Raw genomic sequence first — 11373 nt, 5'->3', positions numbered from 1 at the left:
TGAAAATCTAATATGAACTCCCCTGATTGCACTCCCCCCGCAAAAAAAGGTGAATTCCCACAGCATTTAGTTGTTGTTTTTTTTAATCTTTATTTTATTTTATGTGGTGCTGAGGATCGAACCCACGCCCCGCGCATGCCAGGTGAGCGCCTTACCGCTTGAGCCACATCCCCAGCCCACAGCATTTAGTTTTAATGCTATCTTAATTGGTTTTTGTACGTGATTCTCAAACAAGATTGTCAACTCCCCAGGGAAGAAACTACACTTTGCTGAACGAATAGTAGAATAGTAGGTGCTGAATAAATATTACTTTAGTAAATGAGTGTTACCACAAGCTTGTACCATGATCTGCTCAGAATCCCTCTGGGTTCAGCTTTATTTTAGCTGAAGCAGAATTGAGGTCTACCCTATTAACAGTAATGATCCCTTTCTGACTTAAAAAAAAAAAAAACCCTAACAAATAATTATAATGCCCATTTTACAAAAAACAAGATTGAAGATTTAATGATTCCTGTCCGCCAACCCCAATCATAAGCAGCAGCAAAGGATGCTTTTAAACATTTAAATATTTAAATAGATGATATATATCTTTAGTTTATAATTGTAGTTTGAATCTTTTTAAAGGTGTTTACTCCCTTTATCACATTTTTTTAGGCTCAGGACCAAGTGTCTGTTAATTAGCAACAGTTGGTAAGATGAAGGACTTAAAGGGTCAGGTGTGTCCTGCCTGGGTTTTATTATTATTTGGTACTGAACCCATGAACTTGAACATGCTAGGCAGGCACTCTACCACTGAGTTACCCTCCTAGTCCTTTTTATTTTGAAACATTCTTTATTGCCTAGCCTAGCCCCAAACTTGCAGTCCTCTTGCCTTAGCCTCTGCAGTAGCTTGGATTACAGGCATGTACCACCATGCCTGGCTGCTGCATGGGTTATTGATGACTGATTCAAGAAACTTTGACTTTTGGGCTGGTATAAAAAAGTGTAAGAAATAACAACTCACTCTTGCTGAGGCTGGTTATGAACTCAGCAATCCTCCTGCCTCACCCTTCCAAGCTGCTGGGATTATAGGCATGGACTACTATGCCTGTTAATATATTTTTAAAATATTTTGTAATTGGACACAATACCTTTATTTCACTCAATTATATTTTACACGATGCTGAGGATCAAACTCAGGGTCCCCTGCGTGTGAGACTAGCATTCTACTGCTGAGCCATAACCACAGCCCCTCCCCCAGCCCATCAATATTTCATCATAATTTTTTAAATGCTCCCATAGCATCTTTGTTTTTTAAATTATCAAATTCACCATTTCAGCAATTTTAAAGTGTACAATTCGGTGGTTTCTGTATATTCACAATTTTGTGCAATCATCTGCACTAATACTGATCATTTCCTTCTCTCTCCAAAAAGAATGCTTTACCCATTAGCAGTCACTCTCAATTCTCCCTTTCCCCATCCCCTGGCAATCAGTAATCTACTTTCTCTCTATGGGTTTGCGTATTTGGGGCCATTTCATATGAAAAGAATCAAACAATATGTGATCTTTTGTGTCTGACTTTTTACATAGCATGTATTCACGATTCATCCACGTTGTAGCATGTATCAAAATTTATTTCTTTCTAATGGTTAATTACATTTAAAAAGTGGAAGAAAATAATAGTAATCTCAGTAAGTTCTGGTTCTCCTGTTTTTCTATGTACATAATTAGCTAGCTACTTCAGAACCTAAATGCCTTTGTCAACCCTGCTCCTGCCCTTGTTGTTAAGAAGCAAGTTTTAAGTGCTTTTAACTCCTTAGAGCAAAGCTTTAGAGCAATAAATGGGCATGGGGGAGGAGGGCTGTTAATTTTAGCTATGGGTTCTCCAGCTGGCACACTCTTTCCATCTTGAGTCACTTCCACACCCTGAGCTCTGAGAGATTCCTCCTCTTGGGGGCTTCCCCATTCCCTGGTTAGGTCTGAGCCACACTTGTGAGCATTCCAGAAACATGCTTAGGAGAAACCTGGCTAAGTCATTTGATCTATGGCCCAGGAGGCAAAGAAAGCATGGTGATGAGATGCTTTCTCCAGTGGTTCCTCTCTTGTGTGGCCTTAAGAACCTTGCAATTCCCCAAACAGCCATTCTGTTGTTTTGTGAGTCTTCTATTACTTGCAGCCTTCTGAGGTCCTTCCAAGGCCCCATAGTTTGTTTCAATTACAGGAGAGAATTGTTAGGGTCTGTTCTCCAGGACTTTATACTTCATGTCATTTCTTTCTTGCGTTTTTTTTTTTTTTTTTTTTTCTGTACTGAGAATTGAACCCAGGGCACTTTGTCACTGGATTATATCCCCAGCCCTGTTTATTTTTTATCTTTAAACAGCATCTCATTAGGTTTCCCAGGCTGAACTTGAACTTACTGTCCTCCTCCCTCAGCGTCCTAAATTGCTGGGATTATAGGCATGCATGTTAGTGCCTGGCACCTCGTGCCTTTTCATGATTAGCATGACAAGGTGACTTAGTCTGGGTTAATTCTTCTAGAACAATCTAGAAAGTCTCCTTTCTTCTCTCTTTCCAGCCATTTGACTTCCCATGGGGAAGGTAGCATTTAGGGAGAGGGAACAGGTAAGAATTTCCAGTGTCTTGCTGGTATATTTTAATTTATTTAAATTTAGGGAAACAGCAGTCTAATCAGGGGATAATTAATTCCCTCATCATTAGGGGCCTTCATGTGTGCCTTTTGCATATGGATGAGCTTCAGGGTCACACTGTCCCTTTGAAGGGAGACAGCTGCTGAAGGTGAGAGCCCAGTAAGCTCTCTAGGCACTTGAGACAAGTATTTTTCTGTGCCAGTGTTCCTCCATCCACTCCCCAAGAACTGGATTCCTATGGGGAAAGCAGAAAAGGTTCATGGGTGTAACTTTCCCAGCCTCCTCAGATTCCTCACAGCCCATCAGCACCTCAACCTGTACACTCAGGTTCCATCCAGCCCTGTCTCTTCCATTAGCTGCATGTTGTGATCTTTTGGGGTGGGGGGGGGTTGGGTTGATGCAGCCCACCTCAGAAGGTTGTTTGCCTTGCACCTCTGCTTTACTTTGGTTCATCAGTGCAGGGCCCTGTTTGCTTCTTTTCCCTGTAGCAGTCTTTTTTGAGGGAGTTTGATGCCCTAACATACATTCTGCTCCAGTCCGGAGAAACAGACTTCTTCCTCCTCATAATTACTGTTATATGCTACAGGGACTCAGGGAGGCTCTCTAACACCTAAAACACATACCTACTAACATATGCATGCGCAATTCTAGTGTCAAAGATAAACACATGGAGGCAGGTACAGTCCTAGGCAGCCCACACTGTCCTCTTGTATACTACACTATCTCCTAACCTCCCTGGGGCTACCCCATTTCCAGGGAGCAGGTGGGGCACAGATGGGGGTGGGGAATGGGACCTGGGTGGTTACCATGGCAACAGAGCCTAGCAACAGCTGAGAAGATGATGTGTGGGCTCTCATAGGATTGTTACAAGAGCCAAACCTAGAATTGGGGCCTCAGAGGTGACTGATCCCAGCTGGGCAGCCTGTGTTCCCTCCCCCAAACACACCCCTTGATTCCACCCCCACACCCCAGCAGTCCCTCTTTCTCAGAGAGGGCAGAGTAGGGAAAGCTAATGAGCTAACCACAGGGCTTCTAATGCTGCACAGCTTTTGGGGGGCAGCTAAGGGTGGGGGCAGGTTAGGGGGCAAAACTGAAAATAAAAGAAGCAGGGCAGTTACATTTCCTATGGCTCAGTTACATTCCTTTTCCTTTCTCCATTTTTCTTTTCCTTTCACCCTTTCCTTCCATCTTTCTTAGAAGCTCTCTCTATTCCTTTTTTGGATTAGTCCATTGCCTTTCCTCCTACATGATTTTCACCCTTTTCTCTCATCTTTCTCTTGGTATCTCCTGACCTTCACTGACAAGGAACAAGCAAGCCACGCTTCTGATTCTAGTTTTTCTCTTCCACTGGTGCTCCTGAGGACTTTCCTGTTCAGTTCCTTTTCCCTTCCTTTCATTCAGTCCCAAGTTAAAACCCTCATCAGTCCCCTGCTCTAGGAAGGCAGGCCATATCACATCTAGCCTGGAAGAATTTTCCACCTCATCCTTATTTTCACTGTTCTTTCCTGCCCACCCCCTTCTCCTCCTCTCTACAGCGGTGATAAGGCAGAACAAGGGGATTCAAGTATCTTGCAAAGGCTTTATTTGAAAATTTTTAAACTTACATCCCACAAGAATTCAAGATTATCACCACAAGAAGAAAGAGATAATACAAAAATATATATCACAGCATAGGAGCCAGGTAAGAGGGGAAGAAGGTAGATGGAAAAACTGGTGGAAGTAGGGAAGGACCTGAGGAGAGGGAGAGGGCAGAAGGTAAAAGGAGAAGAATGAAGGAGGGAGGAAAGGAGAGGAAAGGGTAGATGTGGAGGCAGAGCTCCGGATGGCCTTGAACCAGCTGGCTCCAGTCCCTGGCAGCCTAGGTGGAGTGAGGGAGGCCCTATGAGAGGCTGGGAAGTGGAGAACTGGCTCTGGGGCTCTGAATTCCAGAGAGGCATGTGCGCGCGCACACACACACACACACACACACACACACACACAGAGCCAGGACAGACAAGACAAAAGGGACTTGGGAGGGAGGGAAGGGCAACTGGGAGTCCCTTTCTCATGTAGTGCAGCAGGCAACTCCCCAAAATCCATCTCTCAGACAACAGAATTAGCATTGGGGCCTCACTACCCACTTTCCTGTGGGGGAGCCCTCCGGGTAATACCAGCGCCCTTGGAGTGGTATGAAAAGACAGTGAAACTCATGACATGGAATGGGAATGGGGCCATGACAGATGAGGGCATGAGGAGCCCCCAGCTTACTTCCCACCCACCTCTTGGGCAGCATGCAGGGGCCACAAAAACTAGACCAGTGGGCATGAGCAGAGAGTGAGTACGCAACACTAAGCCACAACATTGGGCCAGAAATGATCAGGAGAGGTGAGGTGTGCATGAAACATGGACTCAGCAGTGACTGAGCCAAGGAGGGAGAGAGAAAATGTGAAACAAGAGGGAGAATGTGAGCAGTCAGCTGAGCAAAGAGATGTGGATGGGGAGAGGGTACAGAAGAGTGGCCATAAGGAGCATGAGTATGTGCAGTGGCCTATGAGGGTGGAGGTGAATGTGCAAGGCTTTCATGTGAGTGTGCGAGAGTAGGGATGGGGGACCCAAAGTCACAAGTATGTGAAACCCCCAACTGCAGGAGGGTGGGCAAGTATGCTTGCCCATGGGGCCATTGAGTGTTCCAGGTGGTGTGCAAGGGCAGGAGCCCGGAGCCCCTGTGGCCCCAGCTGCCCCACCCTCAGTGGATGGCGGCTATGCAGGCCTCTTGGCCTCCTGCTTGGCAGCACCCCAACATGTGGGGGGGGCATCACAGATTCACCAGGGGAATCCTGAGAGGAAGAGGGAAAGGGCATAGTCAGGAACCAAGAGGTAGGCCACAATCGAAGGGGAAGTTCAAGACAGAAAAGGGGCTCAGGGTTAAGAGGGCAGAGTAGGAATTAAAGGTCAGCATGAGAATAGGACACAGAGCCTGAGAAAGTGGGAGAAGGAAGGGCCCGCCCTAGAGAGGAGCTGGCCTGGTCCCCCTTAGGAAGGCTTGGGACCAGACCAAGAGAGAGAGCCAAGGGCTGTGAAAGACCAGGCTACCCATCAAGGGAACACCCCCATCCCAGCTCTGGAAGCCTAAGTTGCCTTCCCTCCTCACCCTCCCATCCCATTGCCCCTGCCCTCACCGGTTCAACTGGAAGGCTGGAGCCCCCTTGGGCTGGGGCATCCCAAGCCGGGGTCCCCCTCGGGGCTCCTCATGGTCAGGGGTGGGGGTGGGCGAATCCCCGAAGGCCCCCAGCACAGTGACTCCAGCTGGGGACAGGTCCGTCAGTGGCTGCTGGCTCTCCTCTTGCCGTAGGGCACCTTGCTGCCCGGAAGGTCTGCGCCGCTTCTGGCTGCGGTCCCAGCTGGTGCATGGGAAGGAAAGAGGTCCTCTCACACACTCAAGTAGCCCCCATTCTGGGCCTATAGCACTGGTCACCCCAGCCTTTCCAGGGACTTCCAACATTCTACGGTAAAGAAACTGGCCTCTGACAGTTCCCTATACTAAATCTCCTGGAACTATAGGCCCATAAAACCATTCCCAGGGGGCTCAGGAATGTAGATCATGCTCCCAAACTGATCCAGATCCACAAGATTAGTATCCTCTTCCCTACAAACACAGAACATCCTAAATTTGCCCACTCCCCCATGCATGTCGAGAAAAGCAATTTCTCTTCTCCATAGCATGTGGCACATTTAGTTCTAGTTCAAAGTCAGCTAATGATCTGGACACCTGAGTCTAATGATTCTCTCAGTAAAGTGTGAAGGACTGAGTGACCCAATATGAAATACGTGCAAAGAAAGCTCCAGATTTTCTTCCTCCTGCCTGGTAGCTCTAAGAAAGAGCCTTGTAGCCTGGATCACTTTTTTGTGTCTTGGAGAAATGTTCCCTCAAAGCCCCCAGTACACATAAATAATGCCCTTTTCCTCCCAATATCCTTGAACTTCTCTGTAAGAAAAAATCTGCACTGATTCACTGTTTTCCCCTACTCAAATCACTACCTTTCCCAAGGTCTTGCCTTCATCTACTATTTCCTACCCCAACCCCAGCAAAATTGCTGCTCTTGTCCCCTTCCTGTTCCAGCCTCCAAATGTTTGCAAACATTCAGTCCCCATCCACCATCAACCTTCTCCCCGCCAGCTTACCAAAACTTGAAGATGATGCCAGTAGCCACAAGAACAATGATGATGGAGATTGTGATTGTGACATAGAGCTGGGGGTCCACACCTGATTGGGGTGGGGAGAAAGTTGTAGGGAGGCCTGAGGAGGTAGGAGCCAAGAGGCAGTGGGGATGGGGTTAGACTAAGGAGTATTGACCTATGAACCCACATTGCTCAACTCTTTCTGCTTCTCTGAAGCCTCCCTCTTTATACTTATCACCAACTTTCCCAAGTTCTCAGCTATTTTCCACTTTCCCAAATGTATTTCACCTAACGTTACATGTATATGTGATTAAGATGAGGAACCAATATCAGAGAGAACATATCTCTCTGCATAGAAATTAGAGGGTGGAGGTGTCCTAGTCTCTGCCCTCTCCTGACCCTATACCACTGGCCCCATCCCTCTACTGGCACTCCCTGAGCCAACATATCATCCTTGTTGTTCTTTTTCACTGTGGTGTACTTCTATCTGGATACTCCCCTGTATCAAGGTCCAGCTCAGATGTCAATTCTCTGAAGGTGTCCTAATCCCCTGGCATAAGTATTCTCTTACTTCTCTATTTTCCTAACAACAGGCTGTTTCTGCCTCTGTTAGAGCATTTATTATGTTGACTCATCCCTGAGTGTTTACACATCTGTCTTCAGTGGACCTGCATTCCTTGAGGGCTCAGAAAACATCTTCATCTCTGCATCCATGCCAGGATACAGCCTGACACATTCACTGAAAAAACTTAGATAAGGCCTCCCTTAGAGTCTTCAACCAGCCTCCCCACCCCTCATATCCCCACTATTCTTGCCCCCTCACCTTCTCCATGTCCCCACAGGAATGGCCTCAGGGTAGCAGGTGTTTCTCCAAGGATGAGCCCATCTCCATCATCCCGCATGGAGTCTGAGTTGGGATGTGGAGTAGCCAGCCCATGGGGGGCTGCAAAACCATAGTCCAGGGGCAAAAATCCAGGATTGACTGAGTTGGGGTCCCCCCCATCCTCTCGAGACACTGTGGGGCCCCACACAATAGCCCAGGGATACTGAGATGAGGGAGGTCCCTCCTCAAAGCCTGATGGGGTAGCAGGGGGCGCAGTGCCTGGCAGAATTTGGCGACGTGATCTTGGTACCCGAGGGGACCGACTTGGTGGAGGTGCCCGCTCCCAAATGCACACATGTCGTGGAGCTGAGGGGCCACCCCGGGCACATGGGGGGCGGGCAGGGGCTGGTGGGGTTCGAGGGGAGGAGGAGGAGCCCTGAGCAGGCGGTGGGAGGGGCAGTAACAGCAGTGGCCAGAGAGGAAGGACATGGGACAGCAGCAGAGCAGGCCTGCAAGAAGGGAGAGAAAATGGGTGAGACACAGGCCAGTGTAGGGGTGTGGACCTGTGTAGGGGTAAGGACATGCTCACACTAGAAATCCCAGGCTGCCTCCCTCCAGGTTTCTCTGAGAGCAGGCAGGCCTTGGATAAACTCTGGCCTCTTTTCCCTTTTGTCTTAGGCGCTAGGTCCCAGGATGGAAGGCCATGAATGGGCCTAGGTGGGAAAGGGCCAAGCCCCCAGGGAAAGTGGTCTCCAAGCTCCCCCTGCTGGGCCAAACTTACCACATCCTGGACTCCATGTCTGAGGTCTTCTTCAGCTGTGACCCAGATTTTCAGCCTTTACTGGGGGAAAAAAGGGTGGTCACACCACAGCCCTATTTCCCCAGCTCATTCATCTACCAGTTCTATTCCCATCTCCCCTCCCAGGGTGAATGGCTGCAAGGCATGCTTCTGACTTCCAGGATCGCTGATGCTTAACATTCTTTTAGGGGGGAAAAAAAAAAAAAAAAACCTTCCAAAGTGGTTCCCTCACTAGCCCCTAGCCCCATTTACAACTTCCCAGGTCCCTGTTACCTCCCTGCCCCAAGGTCTACTCTTTCTTCTCTGGCTTCCTTCCTTCTCACTTCCTCTGCCCACAGCTTAGGCTTTTCTTGGATCTTAATTTAGAGCCAAGAACCTTGTGATTCCTTGAGCACCTACCGCTAGGGAGGGAGTCTCAGGGTTGGGGGAGGGAAGGGAAGGCAATCCCAGCAAATATGTGCGTGTGTTTGCACAGGAGAGCCTTCCAACCCTCCCACCCCACTTGTAGTCCCAGGCATTTGTATTATGAGCTGCCCTGGGAGTCATCTGCATCTTCAGGAGAGAAAGAGGAAGAGAGGGAGAAATAGAAGGAAAGAGAGGTGGGTGGGAGAAAAACTACAGAATATAATTTTGCTCTTAATGTTTAATCATCCAAATGCATAGGTACCCTCTAAAGAGAGGTTGAGTTGAGAAGAAGCCACCCCCTCAAATGTAGCTCTCCTGGGTAGAGTCTTCAGAGAATCTGGATGGTTGGTTTTGAAAGAGGGGCATGTTCTTAGAGCTGAGGGTGTTAGATCCAGGGGGCAGCCTCCCCAGAGTGAATAAAGACATGATATATGTGTTTTAAAATATGGACATTGAATACCCTCGGAGAATGGCAAGGGAATGGGGTAATGGACAGTGGGGAGAGATGGGAAGTGGGTGAAGGCTGGGAGAGGGAAGGCTGGTCAAGCATGGAAAGAGAGGAGAGAGACAAAAAGGAAGTTAAGCCTAGGTTGAGTGCAGGGTAAGGGAGAGCAATCAGCCCTAAAAAGGAATAGACTGGGGAGAGAAGTGGAGAGAGTGGGTACACAAGACCAGAAATACTGAGGAAGCTAAAGGGAGAAAAGAATAGGATAAAAGGTCAGGGAGGGGAAACAGAGCAAAGAGGCCAGGGGCAGGAAGAGGAAGAGGAAAGGTCCAGGTAGAACAGTCAGAGAAGTGAGAGTAGAAGGGGAAGGGAGAGAGAAAGATAGATAGATCAGGGATAGAGAGAAATAAGTGAGAGAGGAGAGAAAACTGAATACAGAAGACATAATGAGGAAGGGACTGGGGGACAGAGAAACAGGGAACGGCAAAGATGGAGGAGTTGGAAATTTAAAGGGATATGGAGACAGGGCTGGGGCATGGTGAAAAGGGATAAGGAATAGAAGTGAGAGGGCTGGGTCCATGGTGGGGAGAATGAGGCTAGAGGAGGGAAGGGAGCAATGGTAGAGGAAACCAGTGGAGCGGAGAAGGGCTCATCTGTGGCCACCTGACTCCAGGACCCAGTTGTCCCTCCGCCTGATGCATTCCCTACCACAGTCAATTCCAGTGCCAGCACCCCATACCCCTTTGGTCACCCCCTCCAGGAAGCCCGCAGTACCCGGGCTGGCGCGCCACCCCCACACTCTCCTGCTCCTCACCGACCTGTTGTGCGCAAGAGAGGAGCTGGGGGTGGGGCGGGAGCCTTGGGGTGAGGGAGCCGGTCCCCATCCCCAGCATTGCGCCTAATCCCGCCCAACCTATGGGCTCCCGCTCCCGGACGGGGCTGGAAAGCCGTGGGAGTGGGGAAAACCAGGAAAAGGTGGTCGGCAAAGGGAGGGAGTGCCTTAAGAGAAAAGGGGACCCAAGGCAGAAAGATGCACGGAGCCCTCGGGCAGAGCCAAAGGCTGAATGGAAGCAGCCGCGAAGACGATGACTGCTGCACCAGGGAGAGCAGGATGGAGTCCGGACAGCAGAGGAATGGAGGGCAAGGTGGAGAGCCAGCTCTTGGGGGCTGGAGCTTGGGCCCGACGAGGGTCGTGCAAAAGGGCGCGGGCCGGGAAGGGCAGGGCTGGGCTCCCTCCGGGTGGGGACGTGAGGGTCCCCTTCACTCACCTGCATGCCTAGTGCGGAGATAAGACGACTGCAGACATTCGAGGTTGCGCCGGAGTGGGGGGTCGCAGAAGCAGGTGGGGCACGAGGCATGGTCGGGAGGTTTGGCCGGCTGCAAGGCGCTGGAGCCGGAGGGAGGCGGGCGCTCGGGGCGCGGGGCGGTGGCGGCGAGAGATGCTCGCCTCGGCTGGGTTCGACTCAGCTCGGCTGTGCTCGGCGCGGCTTTTACGGCTCGGTCTCAGCCCCTCCCCCTCCTGTCTGTAGGCCACTCACGGGTTAACCCTCCTGCTGCCGCGCTGCAGAAGTGGAGACCAGCGTTTTCAGGGTGGAGGACTGGAGAAGGCAGCGAGAGTTTGAAGGGGGACAACTTCCAGTTCTTCGGGTTCTGATGGTGGGCTTCCCGCCCCTCACCGAACTCCGAAGACACACACGATTGCCCCAGGTAGTTCTGAGATTTTGAGCCACCCAGTATTCCTGCGTACTCAACTCTATGTTGCCCTGGTAGAGAAGGGGCGAGCTCAAGGCTGTGGGGATATAATGCAGAGAGGGATTGAGGAAAAGACCCTGCAATATCATTGGAGTATCTCAACAGCGTATCCCCTATTTATCGCTGACTCTGCTACAAGGCATTCTGCCTGAAGCAACCCAAATGATCTTTAAAATAAGTGGATCAGGTCCCAATTACTCTACTTGGCTTTTCCAGTACTCACAATATCCAAACTCCTTACTGCGACTTACAGGGCCGCATAAAATCTGGTCCCTGGGTGTATCTGATTTTCTTCCCTAAATATCTCTATGTCTCAGCCTCAGTGGATCTGATCTAGAAGACAAACTGAATCTACCTCATA

The 11373-nt window shown here is 49.6% G+C and overlaps 1 protein-coding gene across 7 annotated transcripts; it reads right to left on the bottom strand.

The window, feature by feature from the left end:
* Window positions 1-2622: 2622 nt before the first annotated feature.
* Window positions 2623-11373, bottom strand: Pianp (PILR alpha associated neural protein). 7 transcript variants are annotated; one of them, XM_078015340.1, is made up of 7 exons: window positions 11264-11373; window positions 10529-10821; window positions 8393-8452; window positions 7612-8120; window positions 6792-6906; window positions 5789-6010; window positions 2623-2865 (listed from the first exon to the last, which is right to left on the bottom strand). In XM_078015340.1, the coding sequence occupies exons 3-7, from the start codon at window positions 8407-8409 to the stop codon at window positions 2799-2801; spliced, it is 930 nt and encodes a 309-aa protein (XP_077871466.1). In that variant the 5' UTR covers window positions 8410-8452; window positions 10529-10821; window positions 11264-11373; the 3' UTR covers window positions 2623-2798. The 7 variants fall into 7 exon arrangements, with proteins under 7 accessions (XP_077871466.1, XP_021590933.2, XP_021590935.2 ...); XM_021735258.3 differs by having other exon boundaries at window positions 11236-11362; XM_021735260.3 differs by having other exon boundaries at window positions 6792-6873; window positions 11236-11356.

The sequence above is a fragment of the Ictidomys tridecemlineatus genome, chromosome 6 (assembly GCF_052094955.1).
Source record: "Ictidomys tridecemlineatus isolate mIctTri1 chromosome 6, mIctTri1.hap1, whole genome shotgun sequence".
NCBI classification, from domain to species: domain Eukaryota; kingdom Metazoa; phylum Chordata; class Mammalia; order Rodentia; family Sciuridae; genus Ictidomys; species Ictidomys tridecemlineatus.
This window is presented reverse-complemented; position numbering and strand designations above follow the sequence as displayed.